This window comes from Poromitra crassiceps (genome assembly GCF_964638095.1).
Source record: "Poromitra crassiceps genome assembly, chromosome: 30".
Taxonomy (NCBI): domain Eukaryota; kingdom Metazoa; phylum Chordata; class Actinopteri; order Beryciformes; family Melamphaidae; genus Poromitra; species Poromitra crassiceps.
Genome location: NC_139652.1, coordinates 7119208 through 7141704, shown reverse-complemented (window position 1 = coordinate 7141704; position 22497 = coordinate 7119208). Strand labels below are relative to the sequence as shown.

The 22497-nt window shown below is 47.0% G+C and overlaps 1 protein-coding gene across 2 annotated transcripts in view; it reads left to right on the top strand.

The window, feature by feature from the left end:
* Positions 1–2536, top strand: part of ptdss2 (phosphatidylserine synthase 2) — a 51676-nt gene extending 49140 nt beyond the window's left edge. For both annotated transcript variants that reach the window (XM_083663333.1, XM_083663334.1), the window contains one exon: positions 2353–2536. In XM_083663333.1, coding sequence (XP_083519459.1) covers positions 2353–2521 — 169 coding nt within the window. In that variant the 3' untranslated portion in view covers positions 2522–2536. The remainder of the gene's footprint in view (positions 1–2352) is intronic.
* Positions 2537–22497: the final 19961 nt, after the last annotated feature.

Genomic DNA, 22497 nt, shown 5'->3' with positions numbered 1-22497 from the left:
TTTGCGGAAGAATCCCTTCTGCTCAGAGCCTCGCAGTCGGCTAGCTGAGTTGAGTTGCTGTTACTAACCAGTTAGAGCCTGGCCTGGCAAGAGTAACATAAACAGATGGAATTGATTTGTACACGGGAGATAAAGCTGCAGCAGACAGTAGTTCTGGTTATGGGTAGCGGTAGCTGGCTGTCATGAATGCTATCAAATTAGCATCTACATCGCGTTAGCTAACGCTAACGTTAGCTTACGCGCTAACGTTAATATCTTCATACTTGACAATCTTGCTAACGTTATGCTATCTGTTAGACCATCTATAGCAGCTATCCGAATAACATTACACATCTATGGTTTAAACAGTCTTTGCTTCCTTTATCAAACCAACAGCAGCTAACTATAGCTGCATAATCAACACCTAGCCTTGGACCAAGACGTTCATTGCATTAATTTAATGCAATGAACGTAACGTTGCATTATGTTGTTTTAATGATTAAAACAACATAATGCAATACACACAACAGAATAAGCACACCAAAGACCAGTGGTATAAGGGAAAACAAGTAACAAGCATAGAACAATTATAATAAGATGAAAATGCAAATGGATCAAGTTACCGTACATTAAAAAGCCATAAGTGAATAGTATGGACAAACAGATGACTAAATAAAGGGTTATCATTTAATGACAACAATAGCCATTGAGCTGCATTGAGCCTCTCTCATGAGAATACTTTGAATTGAATTCAACTTAATTGTAACCGGTCAGAGATTAATAGAGTCGTATCTTATACATTCTATATCGCTCTGCATCGAATTTTAATTGTGCCCCTAAAATTCTTCATGTGCTTTTTATGTGCAATTAGTATTATTGATAAATTTATATCGTGATAAATATCGACATCGATCGATATAAGAAACCATATCGTGATAAAAAAAAAATGCCATATCGCCCAGGCCTAGGGGAACCCCCCTACTTACAGGGCTATATGATTCAAATTAAGTTGTTCTAGCCTCATATCTTGTACACTATAATGCCGGTAGTGTCTGTCTCTCTCTCTGCCCATGGGGTGGTGCATGGGGGGAACGGGCACTGCACTAGTAATAGTCAAAGATAATAATAATAATAAATATAGCCGCAAGCGGCGATGGGCGGGGTTCAAGCCTTGCGCAGATGACAAAGCTTCTGATTCTGACTAGGACATCCTCCTTGATATATCTGACAAGTTTCGCGATCATTGGACAAACAGGTGTGGAGTTACAGCCTTTTTTATGTCAAGCCACGCCCATTTCTGGCGTTTATGGCGCCCCCTTTTGGTCGAATTGCACAAAATTTGACACACATGGTCTAGGATGGTCTCCGAAGACCTCCTGCAAGTTTCGTGAAGATTCCTTAATCGGTCATGAAGTTATGACAATTTAGCTGTGAGGCCACGCCCTCTCACAATAGATTTCAAAAATCCACAAATCGTAGATTGTAGAGCTTGCTCCATAGATGCTTCCTGGCGATTCTGGCGCAAATCGGTTCAACGGTCTAGGAGGAGATGTCAAAAATGTGTTTTCCAAACTTTTCCAAATATCTCAAAAATTTTCCAGACGGACATTGAGGTTCCTTATGGCAAACTTGTAGAGCAGGTTCACCTGAACATCTGGAGAAAAAAAAGTTTGAAAATCGGAAGTTATGGCCTTTAACGTAAAACCTTCAATTATAGCGCCACCTTCAGGCCGATTCGAAAAATCTTTCTTGAGCACCTACCAGCCAACAATATCTGTCATTGGGCCAAATTTCAGGTCTCTGCCATTTACCAACTCATGGGAATTTGCGGTGGGGCAGATGAACAAGAATAATAATAATAACAAGAATAATAAACCAGCACAAAAACAATAGGGTTTCAGCCCCTTCGGGGCTTGAACCCCTAATAACAATAAAAAAAACAAAAGCATTTTTTTTGACCGTCACAAAGTATTTAAGAGTTGATTTAGAGTGGCAGTTAAACAGCTTGCTCACCCGCTCGAAATGAAAGCAACACACGCTGATGAAATATGGATCCATTTCAAATGGAAAGAACAATAGAATTGTAAAAAGTGCACGTCTGATACTTCCAGTCTGTAGTGTTCTCTGGCCTATATGGAAGTATCGTGTGTGTGTGTGTGTGTGTGTGTGTGTGTGTGTGTGTGTGTGTGTGTGTGTGTGTGTGTGTGTGTGTGTGTGTGTGTGTGTGTGTGCGTGCGTGCGTGCGTGCGTGCGTGCGTGCGTGCGTGTGTGTGTTTGTGTGTGTGTCTGGCACATGGACCTCTGTTGGGAAACGTTGTGACGTCTGAGAGCTTGTGTAACCATGTGTCCTCTCTCTCCTCTCTCCTCCCTCAGTGATATAACACTCCGCTACAAAGAGACCCGTCGGCGCAAACAGGAAGTCCCGCCTGAGTGGGAGCGGGAGCGCCCCCCTCTGGGCAACGGCAGCAGCGCGCCGGCGACCCCCTCCGGGCGGAGCAGACTCAACGGCAACTCGGAGACGGCGCGACAGAGGAAGTCCTGAGGGGGGGGGCGGGGGGCAGAGCGAGCAGGGGGCGGAGCCTGTTGGTCACACGTCAGCGGCGGTGCAAAGAGGAAGGACAAAGTAAAACGATGGGGGGTAAAAAAAAAAGAAAAGCAAAAGAACAACAATGAAACAGGACACAACAGCGCCCCCTAGAGGCAAACGGATCGCAGATGGAACCTGTGTTTTTGTGTGGTGTCAACTGTTCTTGTGCCTACATGGACCAACTAGAGTCATTCCAATGCTGGCTTATTCACTGTTAACACTAGTCACTCAACACAAAACAACAGAGGGAGGGAGGGAGGGCAGACTGTTAACACTAGTCACTCAACACAAAACAACAGAGGGAGGGAGGGAGGGCAGACTGTTAACACTAGTCACTCAACACAAAACAACAGAGGGAGGGAGGGAGGGCAGACTGTTAACACTAGTCACTCAACACAAAACAACAGAGGGAGGGAGGGAGGGCAGACTGTTAACACTAGTCACTCAACACAAAACAACAGAGGGAGGGAGGGCAGACTGTTAACACTAGTCACTCAACACAAAACAACAGAGAGAGGGAGGGCAGACTGTTAACACTAGTCACTCAACACAAAACAACAGAGGGAGGGAGGGAGGGCAGACTGTTAACACTAGTCACTCAACACAAAACAACAGAGGGAGGGAGGGAAGGCAGACTGTTAACACTAGTCACTCAACACAAAACAACAGAGGGAGGGAGGGCAGACTGTTAACACTAGTCACTCAACACAAAACAACAGAGGGAGGGAGGGCAGACTGTTAACACTAGTCACTCAACACAAAACAACAGAGGGAGGGAGGGCAGACTTAACACTAGTCACTCAACACAAAACAACAGAGGGAGGGAGGACAGACTGTTAACACTAGTCACTCAACACAAAACAACAGAGGGAGGGAGGGAGGGCAGACTGTTAACACTAGTCACTCAACACAAAACAACAGAGGGAGGGAGGGAGGGCAGACTGTTAACACTAGTCACTCAACACAAAACAACAGAGGGAGGGAGGGAAGGCAGACTGTTAACACTAGTCACTCAACACAAAACAACAGAGGGAGGGAGGGCAGACTGTTAACACTAGTCACTCAACACAAAACAACAGAGAGAGGGAGGGCAGACTGTTAACACTAGTCACTCAACACAAAACAACAGAGGGAGGGAGGGAGGGCAGACTGTTAACACTAGTCACTCAACACAAAACAACAGAGGGAGGGAGGGAAGGCAGACTGTTAACACTAGTCACTCAACACAAAACAACAGAGGGAGGGAGGGCAGACTGTTAACACTAGTCACTCAACACAAAACAACAGAGGGAGGGAGGGCAGACTGTTAACACTAGTCACTCAACACAAAACAACAGAGGGAGGGAGGGCAGACTTAACACTAGGCACTCAACACAAAACAACGGAGGGAGGGAGGGCAGAGTGTTAACACTAGTCACTCAACACAAAACAACAGAGGGAGGGAGGGAGGGCAGAGTGTTAACACTAGTCACTCAACACAAAACAGAGGGAGGGAGGGAGGGCAGACTGTTAACACTAGTCACTCAACACAAAACAACAGAGGGAGGGAGGGCAGACTTAACACTAGTCACTCAACACAAAACAACAGAGGGAGGGAGGGAGGGCAGACTGTTAACACTAGTCACTCAACACAAAACAGAGGGAGGGAGGGAAGGCAGACTGTTAACACTAGTCACTCAACACAAAACAACAGAGGGAGGGAGGGCAGACTTAACACTAGTCACTCAACACAAAACAACAGAGGGAGGGAGGGAGGGCAGACTGTTAACACTAGTCACTCAACACAAAACAACAGAGGGAGGGAGGGCAGACTGTTAACACTAGTCACTCAACACAAAACAACAGAGGGAGGGAGGGGAGACTGTTAACACTAGTCACTCAACACAAAACAACAGAGGGAGGGAGGGCAGACTGTTAACACTAGTCACTCAACACAAAACAACAGAGGGAGGGAGGGCAGACTGTTAACACTAGTCACTCAACACAAAACAACAGAGGGAGGGAGGGAGGGCAGAGTGTTAACACTAGTCACTCAACACAAAACAGAGGGAGGGAGGGCAGACTGTTAACACTAGTCACTCAACACAAAACAACAGAGGGAGGGAGGGCAGACTGTTAACACTAGTCACTCAACACAAAACAACAGAGGGAGGGAGGGCAGACTTAACACTAGTCACTCAACACAAAACAACAGAGGGAGGGAGGGAGGGCAGACTGTTAACACTAGTCACTCAACACAAAACAACAGAGGGAGGGAGGGAGGGCAGACTGTTAACACTAGTCACTCAACACAAAACAACAGAGGGAGGGAGGGAGGGCAGACTGTTAACACTAGTCACTCAACACAAAACAACAGAGGGAGGGAGGGAGGGCAGACTGTTAACACTAGTCACTCAACACAAAACAACAGAGGGAGGGAGGGCAGACTTAACACTAGTCACTCAACACAAAACAACAGAGGGAGGGAGGGAGGGAGGGCAGACTGTTAACACTAGTCACTCAACACAAAACAACAGAGGGAGGGAGGGAGGGCAGACTGTTAACACTAGTCACTCAACACAAAACAGAGGGAGGGAGGGCAGACTGTTAACACTAGTCACTCAACACAAAACAACAGAGGGAGGGAGGGCAGACTGTTAACACTAGTCACTCAACACAAAACAACAGAGGGAGGGAGGGCAGACTGTTAACACTAGTCACTCAACACAAAACAACAGAGGGAGGGAGGGAGGGCAGACTGTTAACACTAGTCACTCAACACAAAACAACAGAGGGAGGGAGGGCAGACTGTTAACACTAGTCACTCAACACAAAACAGAGGGAGGGAGGGCAGACTGTTAACACTAGTCACTCAACACAAAACAACAGAGGGGGGGAGGGCAGACTGTTAACACTAGTCACTCAACACAAAACAACAGAGGGAGGGAGGGAGGGCAGACTGTTAACACTAGTCACTCAACACAAAACAACAGAGGGAGGGAGGGAGGGCAGACTGTTAACACTAGTCACTCAACACAAAACAACAGAGGGAGGGAGGGCAGACTGTTAACACTAGTCACTCAACACAAAACAGAGGGAGGGAGGGCAGACTGTTAACACTAGTCACTCAACACAAAACAGAGGGAGGGAGGGCAGACTGTTAACACTAGTCACTCAACACAAAACAACAGAGAGGGGGAGGGCAGACTGTTAACACTAGTCACTCAACACAAAACAACAGAGGGAGGGAGGGAGGGCAGACTGTTAACACTAGTCACTCAACACAAAACAACAGAGGGAGGGAGGGCAGACTGTTAACACTAGTCACTCAACACAAAACAACAGAGGGAGGGAGGGCAGACTGTTAACACTAGTCACTCAACACAAAACAACAGAGGGAGGGAGGGAGGGCAGACTGTTAACACTAGTCACTCAACACAAAACAACAGAGGGAGGGAGGGCAGACTGTTAACACTAGTCACTCAACACAAAACAACAGAGGGAGGGAGGGCAGACTGTTAACACTAGTCACTCAACACAAAACAACAGAGGGAGGGAGGGAGGGCAGACTGTTAACACTAGTCACTCAACACAAAACAACAGAGGGAGGGAGGGCAGACTGTTAACACTAGTCACTCAACACAAAACAGAGGGAGGGAGGGCAGACTGTTAACACTAGTCACTCAACACAAAACAGAGGGAGGGAGGGCAGACTGTTAACACTAGTCACTCAACACAAAACAACAGAGGGGGGGAGGGCAGACTGTTAACACTAGTCACTCAACACAAAACAACAGAGGGAGGGAGGGCAGACTGTTAACACTAGTCACTCAACACAAAACAACAGAGGGAGGGAGGGCAGACTGTTAACACTAGTCACTCAACACAAAACAACAGAGGGAGGGAGGGAGGGCAGACTGTTAACACTAGTCACTCAACACAAAACAACAGAGGGAGGGAGGGCAGACTGTTAACACTAGTCACTCAACACAAAACAACAGAGGGAGGGAGGGCAGACTGTTAACACTAGTCACTCAACACAAAACAACAGAGGGAGGGAGGGCAGACTGTTAACACTAGTCACTCAACACAAAACAACAGAGGGAGGGAGGGCAGACTGTTAACACTAGTCACTCAACACAAAACAGAGGGAGGGAGGGCAGACTGTTAACACTAGTCACTCAACACAAAACAACAGAGGGGGGGAGGGCAGACTGTTAACACTAGTCACTCAACACAAAACAACAGAGGGAGGGAGGGAGGGCAGACTGTTAACACTAGTCACTCAACACAAAACAACAGAGAGAGGGAGGGAGGGCAGACTGTTAACACTAGTCACTCAACACAAAACAACAGAGGGAGGGAGGGAGGGCAGACTGTTAACACTAGTCACTCAACACAAAACAACAGAGGGAGGGAGGGCAGACTGTTAACACTAGTCACTCAACACAAAACAACAGAGGGAGGGAGGGCAGACTGTTAACACTAGTCACTCATCACAAAACAACAGAGGGAGGGAGGGAGGGCAGACTGTTAACACTAGTCACTCAACACAAAACAACAGAGGGAGGGAGGGCAGACTGTTAACACTAGTCACTCAACACAAAACAACAGAGGGAGGGAGGGCAGACTGTTAACACTAGTCACTCATCACAAAACAACAGAGGGAGGGAGGGCAGACTGTTAACACTAGTCACTCAACACAAAACAACAGAGGGAGGGAGGGCAGACTGTTAACACTAGTCACTCAACACAAAACAGAGGGAGGGCAGTACATTGTCTAGTTATACTACAGGGATTTACCTCTTTTTATTTGTTATTAAGGATATTTGTTATTTGGGGAATTCTACGAGGGAGAAGATGTCTGTTGTTTATATGATTTTGGGGTGATGAGTTTGAGGGTTTAGAGGAAAATCAAAAGGCTGAATATAAGGGAGCTAAGTTAGCGGAAGGAGGGATGACCTTGTGACCGCAGGAAAGGGACGGACAGTTCTGTTGATCTTAAAGAAGGTAGAGACCAATCATAATGTAGTGCTGCCCCCTCTTTCCAGGCTGCAGCACTACAGGAAGTGGTGAGCAGCACCACAGGAAGTGGTGAGCAGCATTACAGGAGGGGGTGAGCGTCAGTAGGTGTACGGCCGCCAGCCGCTGTAAATATGCTTCGTCCTGGCCAGAGGGGGGGAGAGTGTGCAGCGTTCGATCAGCTTTGGTTTAGGAGTCTTGTTTAAATGATCGATCAGGTTTGGATCACGAGTCTGTTTAAATGACTCGTGTCCGTTTAAATTTTGTCCACAGCTATGCAATTGTCAGGATCAACCTGGGACTTGATTTGGCGTGGGCACCTCAACACCAAGCACCAGTTGCGTTCGATTAAATATCGACGAGCGTCTATTGGAATATTCCTGCAGAATGTCCAGATTTGGAGGAAGAACTAGTTTGTTTTCCATTGGTGCCCATGTATTTTAAAGTTTGCTCCCAGGTCCATGATACTTTTGTTTACATGTGGGAGACAATATCAGCTGTTCATTTACACATCGCTGGACGGTTGGCGACGTTGAGCCTGCAGTGATCGCGTCCCCCAGTAGAAGGCTTTCATAGTCCTTCAAAGCATGGAGATGAGTGTCCTCCCACAGACAGCAAAACTGGCCAAAGTCACTCTGTCCATTTACGCTCTGTTCTCTGCAAGTTCATTACAAAAAAAAAAAGATGTACCATATTCTAGGCATCTAACCGCTGATATACACGCTGTAAGGAGTATAGTTTGGGTGTCTTTTGTAGTTTTGTAATGACTGTTGTTTAAGGAGAAGAGATCACGAACACTAGATTGTACGCGAGTAGCTTTTTTCGTGATGGGTGGTCATGAGACAGTAGATCCAGGACAATCACACTCACGGATAAGCTATGCTCTGTTCCCTTCTGAAGGAGGCGTGCCGGAGGTCTCCGCATTTCTCCACTGTAGTGGGAAACGTGACCCGTTCAGCCGTTGTCACATGATTGAGTCGAGGCAGAACTCACCGACATCTGAGTTGAACATTTGAAGCCTTTGATGCCAGAACATCGACAAATTCTTGAATTCTATCGAGACGGGTTCTGAATGAGCTGAAATGGGAGGAACGCCAGCCATAATGTGGTAAAGGAAAAACTGGTGTTGAGCTGTGTTTTGGATTGGGAAGGGAACCCCCCCCCCCCCCCCCCCCCCATAGTTGCTTGTAAAGTTGTCTCGTTGTGTCTCAGTGGAAGGCTGGCACACCAGTGATGACAAAAGTAGACGACATCCATGAATCTAGCTTCCAAATTATAATTCAAACGAATCCAAATTATAGGTTTGATGATGCCATTGTAATCTTGTGAATGTAATTCAGCGGATCCTCCTGTTCAAAGGAAAGGCTTATATATATACAGTATATATATATATATATATATATATATATATATATATATATATATAAAATGTGCGTGTGTATGTTATATATATATATATATATACACACACATATATATATATATACACATATATATATATATATACACGTGTACACAGTATATTTGTCAGAAACACGAATCGGATTAGTTTTCTTGTCATTTGCAATGCACATGTAAGGCTCATTTTCCTTTTCCTGAAAGAATATAACGCCCTGCTACTCTAGCCAGACTGCAATGAACATCATTTGAAACCCTAAAAATGTGGTTTAGCAGTTTCTGCTCTACTACTCGTTATCCTGCGCTGTATCATTTGGTCTATTGAGAACCTGGTAGAAGTTCTATTGTTTTTGTTTTTTTATCTGTTTGTTTTCTTAAGATTTGTAAACGCGGGCTGGGGATTCCGTCGATGTGTGTGCCCATATCCATGCCTTGGATTGGTGGAAGCCCTTTTGTTTCACATCACTGAATTTGAGGGATAAAAACAAGCTCAAGTCATGAATTTGCCAATCAAGAGTCCAGGAATCACAGAATAGTAAATTCAGGAATTGAACCTACTAATGTCACTGTTGAACACCAATTGGAATCCACCTGCCGGAATCCTGTGTTGGAGGGTTCAGTGTAGTTCCACCTTGCAGCCACACAGGGGCGGTAGATGTTCCGTTTCTGCCTCTTCCTGTGCAGTCCGACCGTCTCCCTGACGACCATCGTGGACAACTTTGTTGTATAAGCCATTCTCAACTAGGTTTGAGTAAATGTGAACATATTAGCTAAGGATCATAAACAAAAAGTGAACTGAAATGCTGCTGTACCACATATTCTTTTATAATGTTTTCAATAAAATCCAACTGAAAACCTGCAGATTTGGTACAGTCCATGGCTTTGAAATGTTGAAATGTTTTGTGTGATACTGAGATGCATAGTAGGGGGGGTTGTGGTTGTCTACAAAGTGTTACTGTGCCTTGTGCTCTCATACTCAATCTGGTCATTTGGTTGGGGAGTTTTGAGATGTGGACACTGTTCAAATAATTACCAGACAAAAATAGCCGCCTTTTCAAAAAGAAGTGCACAAACTGGTGGGAGTAAGACACTTAAACTGAATTTGACTAGAATGGTTCCATTCCCTCATGCTGCAAATACAGCTGGTTTTTCAGCAGTATAATCAGACACAATCTGCTGCAGCCATGTCAGTTGGCAGCCATGTCAGTTGGCAGGCTGTCAGTTGGCAGGCTCTCCACAACAAACACCTTGTTTCTATCACATCTTCATGTCATTGGGTTGCAGTGTGAGTTGACCTTTTTAACTGCATAGTGATCCCTGATTCAGTATTATTGTCTTTTACCAAGTGACTCTGCTGGCTTGAATAATAGAATATAAGGGATGTGCGTAATATTTGCAATACATGATGCATTTCAATGTACCATTGATTTCAGTTGCACAATTCACACACACACACACACACACACACAGGGGAGTTGCATAGACTGCAGTGCAGTTGTCTGTCAGACAGAAGGCCTGTACTGCAACAGTGTTGGCTAATCACTGGAACTGTACCCGGACTATTTGATCATATGCCACCATGCCTAGAGCTTAGATTGGGCGCAAAAAAACAGGCCCGACCCGAGCCCAAACCTGTTCTGTCTGAGCCCGGCCCGGCCCGTTCTGTCCCATTGGCTGCATTTATGGGCCCGAGCCCGAAATTGTCTTCGTAAGTTGGCTGTTTATCTAAACCAGGGGTGGGCAATTATTTTTCATGGGGGGCCACATGAGAAACCCAGATTGTTGCCGGGGGCTGAACAAATATTGTCATGCCGTAACCCATGGATGGGTAACTTTGATGATAGAGAGGGCCACAAAAAATGTCCTCGCTACCAGGTTTTGCTGAGGGCCGAACGGCGCCAGCGTGAAAAATTTGGTGCATTTGAAGCCACGTTTAGAGGAATAACTCATTTTAAATTAACAGTTGTGATGTCATTATTCAGTCTTAACCACCAATATTTCATCCTTTTCTCACTCACTCCTATGTCACCACCTGCTCTCAGGGCTTGAAATTAACTTTTTTGACCACCTGCCAAAATATATATATATATATATTTTTTTTTGCAATTCCATCGCGGGCCACACAGGTGGCGCCCGCGGGCCGTAGTTTGCCCATGTATGATCTAAATGCAGGTGTATTTTAGTTTAGCCTGTGCGTTTGTCAACTCTACCAGCCAGTTTGCCAAGTAATGAACTCATTTTGAGGTTCAAACACACGTCTAAATATACACTTATTTGCAAAGAAATGTGCCCGGTGAATTATTGGATGAATCAGCCTCTGTGGTTTGAGTGAAAAGATGGTTACCTTATCGAAAATGACTTTGAATAAGTGCAACATTTGAATCCTATAGATTGTTTTCTCGGAATTGTGTTGCTAGGGAACGTTTGAAACCTAGCTTATGTCCTGTCAGTTATTGTACTAGCAAACCCTGCAACAGGAAGTAAGCTGGGGGCAATTTAGAATGTTTATGTTGTATTAATTGAAACCATCTATAGTATACCTAGATCACAGGATTCCTATGCAAGTATGGAAATGTATGGAATTTGATTTTAGTATTTTCCAGATCTGGGAAAGTATGGGAAAATATTTGTTTCCAGACTATTATTGTGACTATTTTTTTTCTAAATCATGAGTTTCAGAATTTAGAAAAAAAAACAATTGCTAATACAAGCAAGTGCTTTGTCATGGCATCAGAATGTAACTAACATGCATGTGGCATAGACTATATATTTTCCCCCAACATGTGTCCATAATTTTACAGTTGAATGAGTTTATGCTCTTCTATGGGGAAAATAGAGAGGTCATGGAGCAAGATATCAGAACATGGACAGCGCTCTGACATCCGGTAACAGTCAAATTAAGCAGCACCTGAGAGCAGCTGTTTCACTGGTTTTGAAATGACTGCTGACTTTAACATGTTTAATGTTGATGATTGTTGATTTGATGTTGAATAAGCATATCATTTTATTATAGATTGCTACTGACTATTTTACAAAAAATAAAACCATGGCAGAAATGGTTTTTGCCTTTGAACACAGGCATGTTTCTGGCGTGGCAATTTGAGTCATTTGCAAGGGCAGGTTCTCTACCCAATATGTTGATGGAGAGTCTGCTCTCAAGGGCCCCAGTTCTACCTCAGGGCCAGGGGTGCACTGTCTACATCTACGCCCCTGTGCGCTCTCTCTGTCACTCTCCCAATTTTCAATTCAAAGAGGCTTTATTGGCACGACCATAGTGAATTACAGTGTTGCCAAAGCACATAGTAGGCTACAAGAACTACAAACATGGGAAAATACAGTTTTAAACATACAAACTCATAAAATATACTGTAACAGACTTCAAAAACAGCAACCAACCACTAGTGATAGTTGTCGACCTGGTGGTGGTGGTGGGGTGTGTGTCTGTGTGTGGTAGTAGTCTGTCTGTCTGTCTGTCTAAACTTGAACAGTATGGACACGATGGAGTCTTCAGAGGACCATCAGCTGCTTCCTCTCGCTCAGTGTGGTTTGGCTTTTGAAAACTAACGCTAGTTCAAAAACTACCAAAACGCACACAACCGCAGAAACAAATGCAAATCTATGGGAGCAAGTTGCCATGTAAAGTTTGTGTAAACCCGCCCAAGGCTTAGCTCATTCCCCCCGCACAATGCACTAATTTGGCGGAAAAACCCGCCCATCTGGCAACCCTGCTGGATTTTCCCGGGGTCAAGTGCGTTTGAATTTTCGCCGCCTCTGATTGGCTTCTGTGTGGGCCGTTACGTCTAGAGCCCGACGCTTGATGCACTCTATGACCACCAGGGAGTCGAAGAGATAAGTCGCAAAAGCCAGTATTGAGCGATTTCGTAGGGGACGCTTCAAAACTAACGCCAGTAGCTACTTGCCTTTTCAGATAAACTCTGGTTTTCTCAGTTAGGCTAAGTTAGTTAGCTAGCTATAAACTCGTCATTTTTTCAGCTGCCGTTTGCCAAGAAGATGGAAACCAAACGTCGAGCCAATCAGCCGCCATGGATGTTGTCGTCGCCGCCGCCGCCTGAAATGCCCCGACGTAAGTTTGATTACAGTGTTAGAACAAGTAGGCCATCTTTGCTTGCATCCTACTGTACATCAGTTGTTGACGTTACTTCGTGGATTTTGCACACCAAGTCCGTATTTTTCGAAATTGTCGCACGTTTAAAAATAACAGAGAGACAGAGACGTGGCCGAGCGAGAGTCCAGTCTGTGAGCGGAGGAGAGGCATCGGCTGTCTCCACCTAACTGGCCGCGCTCTGCCCCCTCTCTCCCCGGGGAGCCGTGCCACAGCACCGGCTTGCTGCCCCCTCTCCCCCCGGGGAGCCGTGCCACAGCGCGTTACACCGGCTTGCTGCCCCTCTCTCCCCGGGGAGCCGTGCCACAGCGCCGGCTTGCTGCCCCCCCTCTCCCCGGGGAGCCGTGCCACAGCGCCCGCTTGCTGCCCCCTCTTCCCCCGGGGAGCCGTGCCACAGCGCCCGCTTGCTCGGCCGGGTGAAGGTGTGCGCGGAGGAGAGGAGCAGCTCTGTACTGTATGCTCAAGCTAACATGCTGAGGAAGAAGTTTTATTTTTGCTCTGATGATGTAAAGGTAAACCTGTTTAGAGCCTACTGTACTCCTCTGTATACTGCCCCCCTGTGAGTCAAGTTTAAGCAGGCTAGCATTCAAAAGCTCCAGGTTGCTTATAATGACTGCCTGAGGATCCTTCTTAGGAAGCCAAGGTGTTGCAGCGCCAGTGAAATGTTTTGTGGAGCAGGAGTGAGCACCTTTCATGCCCTGCTGAGAAACCTGATGTATAAGTTTATCTGTCGTCTGAATGTGTCTCAGAATATGCTGATTATGTTGCTCTCTCAACCCAATCTCAGTGACACTAGATACATGTCTTCCATCTGGAAACACTGGTACAGTGTCTTATTGTAGAATTGTTGAGTTGCTCTTATTGTGTTGTTTACCTGTTTTATATGTATTGTGTGTTTTAAGTTGGAACACCAAGCAGCTAGCATCACCGGCGCCATACCGACCACTTTTTTGCCAATATTCGATCAAAATTCTGTTTCAACTGCTGCGACAATTGGTCACGTGCTGTTTCCACTCGGTTTAATGGCTGAAACCACAAGTCAAACTTCTTCTCTTTCTGGAGACATCTGGCTTTCATCATTCACTATAGCTGTTTCCTTACCAGAGTCTGGGAAGTGACCTTATTGCTGGTGAAAAATCTGCCAGCTAATTCACCCAAACAGACCAGTCCTCTCTGAATGTCTATGCTGCTAGCGCAGTTTTGCAGTAGCCTGAGCTATCAATCAATCAACTTTTATTTCAGACACAATTGGGTCCATAAAGAGACATACAGTACAGTAAACAATACAGGAAACATTTAGAAGTGCATTAGAAACACACACGCTCTTGCTCCAACAATGCAACGTTGTGGAAAACCATAGTAGTAGTTGTAGTTTTACAGGGCCTTTCTTCTTCATGGTATATTCTTCTGTGGTACTGTACCGTCGCCCAAACGGCTCACTGCTGCTTTCTCTTATCAAAGGCACTTTCATAAGGTATTTGGATCTTTTATCTTTCACATTTTAATATGAAACTTTACACATAGACTGTTGGATATCTGCAAATAAAAGCGACTTGCGAAAGCTGACAATTAAAACCTTGAATAGCCTGCAAAGAAGGAGGAAGTGCGTCACTCGGTCCAAACTAACGCTGGTCGGGTTTGGGTGTAAGTGGTCGTGTAAGGCGTTTCAATCAGCACAGGTGTTCTACCCACAGAGAATTGCATCCCTGTTTTAACTTAAAAATTAGACTAATACTATAATGGTCGTTGTCTTTTCTAGATATCAACGTCATGGAGCCGTCTGCTTTGGACTCCAAAGCAGCCCGGACCCATCGGCTGAAGAAGCTGTGCTGGACCCCTGCTAAGTGCCGGGCGTGTGACCACAAGATACGTTTGTTCCACGGAGCCAAGTGTACGGAGGTGAGAGGACTTTTCATCATGTCTCGTACCACCAATCTCTTGGAAGAGAAGACTGCTCCAAGAGATCATTATTTCATGAAAACTTTCAAAATACTTTCCGGTGATTGGCTAAAAACCTGTCGTGTCTTCTTCGTGTGTTCACAGTGTTCCCTCTCGTGCCACAAGCACTGCCTCAAAACACTGGCCATCCAATGTGGCCATAAGAAGCTTCAGGGTCGTCAGCAGCTGTTCCACAGGGATTTCTCTGAGCTGGCCAGCTGCACTACTGACGGCATCCCCTTCATCATCACCAAGTGCATCTCTGAGATAGAGAGACGGGCACTCAATCTGGAGGTGAGGGAGCGCTCTCTCTCTCTCGCACGCACACACACACACACGCACACACACACACACACACACACACACACACACACACACACACACACACACACACACACACACACACACACACACACACACACACACACACACACACACACACACACACACACACACACACAGTGTCTTGAAGTGTTTTACAATTAGGTCAACCCCTCTATCTGTTTCCAGGGTATTTACAGGGTGAATGGACTGAATCGCATGGCGAAGAAGCTGCGTCGAGCCTTTGAGAATGGCCAGGAGCTGGTGGACCTGTCCCAGTTTTCACCACATGACATCGGCAGCTTCCTCAAGCTCTTCCTTAAACAGGTACAGCTGCAACCCAGCCACGCCACCACACGCACGACCCAGCCATGCCACCACACGCAGGACCCAGCCATGCCACCACACGCAGGACCCAGCCATGCCACCACACGCAGGACCCAGCCATGCCACCACACGCACGACCCAGCCACGCCACCACACGCACGACCCAGCCATGCCACCACACGCAGGACCCAGCCATGCCACCACACGCAGGACCCAGCCATGCCACCACACGCAGGACCCAGCCATGCCACCACACGCACGACCCAGCCACGCCACCACACGCACGACCCAGCCACGCCACCACACGCACGACCCAGCCACGCCACCACACGCACGACCCAGCCACGCCACCACACGCACGACCCAGCCATGTCACCACACGCACGACCCAGCCATGCCACCACACGCACGACCCAGCCATGCCACCACACGCAGGACCCAGCCATGCCACCACACGCAGGACCCAGCCATGCCACCACACGCACGACCCAGCCATGCCACCACACGCACGACCCAGCCATGCCACCACACGCACGACCCAGCCATGCCACCACACGCACGACCCAGCCATGCCACCACACGCACCCCCAGCCATGCCACCACACACACGACCCAGCCATGCCACCACACGCACGACCCAGCCACGCCACCACACGCACGACCCAGCCACGCCACCACACGCACAACCCAGCCATGCCACCACACGCACGACCCAGCCACGCCACCACACGCACAACCCAGCCATGCCACCACACGCACGACCCAGCCATGCCACCACACGCACGACCCAGCCATGCCACCACACGCACGACCCAGCCACGCCACCACACGCACGACCCAGCCACGCCACCACACGCACAACCCAGCCATGCCACCACACGCACGACCCAGCCACGCCACCACACGCACGACCCAGCCATGCCACCACACGCACGACCCAGCCATGCCACCACACGCACGACCCAGCCATGCCACCACACGCACGACCCAGCCATGCCACCACACGCACGACCCAGCCACGCCACCACACGCACGACCCAGCCACGCCACCACACGCACGACCCAGCCACGCCACCACACGCACGACCCAGCCATGCCACCACACACACGACCCAGCCATGCCACCACACGCACGACCCAGCCATGCCACCACACGCACGACCCAGCCATGCCACCACACGCACGACCCAGCCATGCCACCACACGCACGACCCAGCCATGCCACCACACGCACGACCCAGCCATGCCACCACACGCACGACCCAGCCATGCCACCACACGCACGACCCAGCCATGCCACCACACGCACGACCCAGCCATGCCACCACACGCACACACTAGTCAACAGTAGAGATGGGCATTTCTAGCAAAAACACTATTCGAAATTCGCTGGCCAAAGTCGACTTTTAATCGAAATTCGGGGGGGGGGAAAAAAAAAAAAAAATTGTGAGTGAAATGTTGCATTGTCTCCCCTGATTCTAAGTCTAAGGCTTTATTAATTAAGAGAAAAAGCTTCTGCTGTGGATTTTTAGCTCAAACAAGCATTGCACCACTGAAGTAAAGAACATGTTACATGACATTGACATTTTCGAATATAAAAAACAGTTTTGACAATCATGAGTGGTTCATTAAATATTTAGTAAGCTCAGGTCTGAGTGCCAAAGGTGCCAAAGTCACCCCCTCTCCCTCTTCATGGGATTTCATCCGCCATTCATTTTTCCATAAACCTTGCTTAAAATGCTTATAAAAATTGTTTTACTTGCTCAAACCAAGCGATTCGACTATACTTAGAATCAAGGGAGACAATGCAACATTTCACTCACACAAAAATATTATTATTATTTTTTATTTATTTTTTCGAATTTCGATTTTCAATAATAAAAGTCGACCTTGATAATAACAACGATAATTCGAAATTCGATGCCCATCCCTAGTCAACAGCTGCACACTCACTTTTCCACCGGGAGCACAGATTTTGGTCATACTGTTATTTCTTATTTCTTTTTGTACAGTATGGTATTAATGGTATTAATCAATGACCTTGCATGCTGATAAATAGTTGCTAATTTGCATACCCTAATTTCGCTTTGATGTAAAGATTCACAGTGACTCAAAACTTGAATCTGCTAAATATTTTAATCTGAACATTAGGTTTCTCTGCCATGAGCAACAGTAGCTGACAAAATCTTCTTATAATTTTAAAAGAAAACATAAGAAAAACGTAAATTACTTTACCCCAAGTTTAAAAAAAAAAGTGTTGCACGGTAAAAGAAAAATAAACTATAGCCTACAATCTCTTTCTTAAATGAGTCATGCGGGCGACGTGCTGTGTATTGTGTGTAGGCTATCTACACATTTAATTGACATCCTCTTCAAAAAAAAAATCTCCATTAACCAGTAATACAACATATTTTGCTGGGCCAAAGCACCTGAAACTTACACAGGTTGTAAGAAAGTGTGACTAGGTCACTACAAAGTATCCTTTCAGTGCCCTCTGGAGGCCGCCAGTGGTACTGTCTCTTTAATTGATTATTGTTTATTTTACTCAGGCATAGTTCGGTTGCCTATAGAGGGGCCTTATCCCACATGTGCTCTGTAGAAGTCAGTTTGCCTTTTCACCTGACAGAGTAACAGCCTGTATGCGTTCATGGAGAATGTAAGTTGAAGTTCTTCCATTTGATGGATAATTTGTATATTTGTCATGTTGTGAATTATATTTGTCCAAGTTATATCGAGTGTCACCTTAATTATTGGGTTTTTGACAGAGAATAAGATTTATTCACCTTTAGTTTGTCAATTAACCTTGCATGCTAATTAGCATATTAGCAGGTTAGCATGTTAGCTGATTTTGGCTAGCAGCTTAATTTACTTGGAATACAATGGGAAATAAGCTACACTTGTCGGATTTGGTCATTTCCTATTTTCATTAGCATGTTAGCTTAGCATTACGAGCTAAGTTAGCCTAACATCGAAGATTTGCATTTATTAGACTCTGGTGATGGGTTGGCTGTGTGTTACATGCATAGACCTGTATGCTGGCAAGTGTCTACTATATTTATGTTATTTCTGTGATGTTTCGGTAATATGCCTAGTATTTCTATAGTATTACTGTGATGCTCTGTTAATATTTCTGTGATATTTAGAGTATTTGGTCTAAGTGGTAGTTCACTTCCTTTCATTTCTTTCACCATGGTTTACGGTATCAGGTTCGTTACAAAGTACTGATATTCTATTCTGTTGTTATTTTATTTCAGCAACCATACAATGTACAATGTACATACTCTGTGCCTACCTGGAACCTAAATAAACGTTGTTAAACGTATACCTGCCTACCGTGTCCTTATCGACACTCCACAGTAGATAGTCAAACTATCGGATTCAGCCATCTACCTCAACCTTCACACAGTCCTTCATACAGTCCTTTACATGGTCCTCCGAGCCGGATGGTGACTATTTCCTGTGGATCATGGCTTCAGTATCAGCTCCAGCATCCCCCAGACGTTCCCAGCGTTCGAGAAATCAGCCAGTTTATTTGGATGACTACTTGACCAATCTCCCTATTAGGCAACTCAGGCCAGACTCACGGGAGGAAGACATCATGTATTCTACCCGTTCACTCATTCATGCCTCCTTACCTACGAATCCTGCTCATACAAGCTCCTCCAGGGGAGATAGTAGGGATGACATGATTCAATCTCTACTAGAGACTGTGAAACGGCAGAGTGATACAAATCAGATGCTGGCCGAAACTGCAAGAAAACAGATGGAGCAGTTGGAGCAACAGAAAGCGCTGATGAGTTCAGCTACCCCCCTTCACCTTGGACCTAGGATTTCAGCGAGTACACCAGCACCTCAGAATGATGGACTACAACCTTACCTACCGGCAGCTCCTAACGTTGCCACACAGCGCCAAGTACAAGAACAGCGTAAACCATCAGTCATTGGTGTTCCCCCTGTATATCCTAGCCGCACAGCCTTGAATGCTCCACTGCAGTTTCCACCCCCTGAACCTACTTATAACGGTCCGCCTGTAGATGATTTGAGTCACCGATTTGAACGCCTCCTCAGTTTCAGCTCTCCGCCTCCAGTTCAACGATCCATATCCCCTGGGTGTAGCTCCCACTATGCGTCTCTATCTCCACAGTGGCCTCCTCCACCCTCCCTTCCTTATGGGGCAGCTCAACAGCAGTATAGCCAGCCACAACTGTCTAATATCGGTCCCCCTCCAGCCGTCTATTCATATCCACCAGCCAGACCTTACCGACATGGGAAGGTAGAGGGTCCCTCCTTCCCTAACCTGACAAAGGAAGATGAGACACAGTACATGATGCTGAAGATGGCCTTGGCAAATTTGATACACCCAGATGAATCAGAGCACTACAAGTACCACCTGCTGCTAGATCATCTTAAAGTAGACACTGCTCGACGCCTGGCTCTAGCGTACTCCAATGCCCTTAATCCTTTCACCTGTGCAATCCAAGCACTCGATGAGAGATATGGACAGCCTCGTCAGCTAGCCCAGAAAGAGATTAAGGATATCATGGATCTACCCAACGTTCGCCATGGAGATGGTGTCGCTTTTGATAATTTCGCTCTCCGGGTTCACTCCCTGGTTGGACTGCTGCAAACACTCGGCCAGGAAGGTGCCGCTGAGCTCGCTTGTGGGTCCCATGTTGAACGCTTGCTCGAGAAGCTCCCTGCTGAACACTACCGCCAATTCAAGAGGTATATAATGATGTTAAAGCCGCAAGCCTTGTCTTATAACCTCCTTGACTTCTCCACCTGGCTGCAACAGGAGGTCCGATGTGAGCCAAGGAGAGAGCGCCCATTGCCCAGCCAGAGAGAAAAACCCAGAAACCCCAGGCACACAGCTAGTACTACTACTGTGTTACATGGTAGGGAGGAGAAACCTACCCAGGCCAAGCTCGAGTTTAGTGCTGACTCCAAGTCAGATCCCAAGCCACCTCGTAAAAGTTACTGCCCTTACTGTCAGAAGACAGATCACTTCCTAACTCAGTGCAGTGAGTTTCAGAAACTCACCAAGGAGCAAGTGGTGCAGTGGATTAAGGCCAACAACCGTTGCTGGAGGTGCTGCAGATCTCATCTAGCAGTGCAATGTGACCTGAAGAAGCCCTGTTCACTCTGCAATGGTAAGCACCTCAGAGCCCTACATGAGGTCAACCAACGCCAAACCGGGACCACCTCACCGGCATCCAAGGCAACACCTACCTCAGAGCTAGCTCAGTCCTCAGCTATGACCCCTCCACAAGATGAAGCCGCTACTAGACTGTACTACTTAGATAAAGCAACCACTGGTGGTCGAGTCCTCCTAAAGGTCAGTAAGGTCATCCTGCACAATGGAGATCACTCGCTTGAGACATATGCGGTCTTGGATGACGGATCGGAGAGGCCAATCCTCCTCCCAGCAGCTGCTAATGGGCTCGACCTCCAGGGTAAGCATGAGGAGCTGAAGCTAAGAACCGTCCGGCAGGATGTTTCTGTCCTACTTGGATCCTCTGTGTCCTTCCAGATCTCTTCTGCTGAGAAACCCCGCCAGAAGTATAAGATAAACAATGCCTTCACTGCAGATGGATTGACTTTGTCTCATCATTCTCACCCAATAGCTGCGCTTCAGAAGAGATATAGACACCTCAGAGATCTTCCCCTCCGACACCTCGAGAGCGCTCAGCCTCTTCTCCTTATTGGGGCTGACAATACTCACCTTATCACTCCTGTTGAGCCCATTCGCAGAGGGCCTCCGGGCGGTCCTGCAGCGATTAAGACAAGACTGGGATGGACTCTGCAAGGCCCAGCTAGTGATATAGGAGACAACCAAGCAACAATGCACTGCTACCACCTAAGTTTCAGTTCTCCCTCCACTGAGTTGTTGCGCAACGTAGAGAGGTTGTGGCAGCTTGATGCACTTCCACATCGCCATGAGAAGACCATCACCAGGTCCAAGCAGGATCATGAGGCTATTTCCCTCCTTGATGCCAAGACCTGCAGGGTGACAGTGGATGGAGTAGCACGCTACGCTACCCCTCTGCTTCGCGTAAAAAATGGTCCCCCCCTGAAGGCCCCTAAAGAAGCAGTAATGGCAAGGCTCCGCAGCACCGAAGCTAAACTAGCCAAGAACCCTGAGCAGGCTGCTGCTTACATCGCCGAGATTCAGAAGCTAGAAACCTCCGGTTATGCCTGCAAGTTACCACCAGGGGCTGAAGAAGATACCAAAGAGACATGGTATATACCACATCACATGGTACAGCACAATGGCAAGAACCGTGTGGTATTCGACTGTTCGTTCCAGTGGAAGGGCCAGTGTTTGAATGCACTATTGCTACCCGGACCTACCTTAAGCTCCTCTCTCCTAGGGGTTCTGTTACGGTTCCGTGAGCATCCCGTTGGCATCAGTGGTGACATCAAGGGGATGTTTCACCAGGTCCGCCTGTTGCCAGAGGACAAACCCCTCCTGCGTTTCCTCTGGCGAGACCTCAAGAAGGAACAGCCCCCAAGCACATATGAGTGGCGGGTAGTCCCTTTCGGAACAACTTGCAGCCCATGTTGTGCTACCTATGCGGTACAGAAACATGTCTTAGACAACAGTGAACCAGACGAGGACGTCCGCTTCTCCGTAGAGAAGTGTTTTTACGTCGATAATTGCTTACAGAGCTTCCCGACTGCCGATGCCGCACGCCACCTCCTTGACAAGCTGAGGGCGATACTTGCTACAGGAGGTTTCGACCTTCGACAATGGGCCAGCAACATACCCACAGTGATCAGCCACCTCCCAAAGGAAGCAAGGTCTGACAGTAGTGAACTGTGG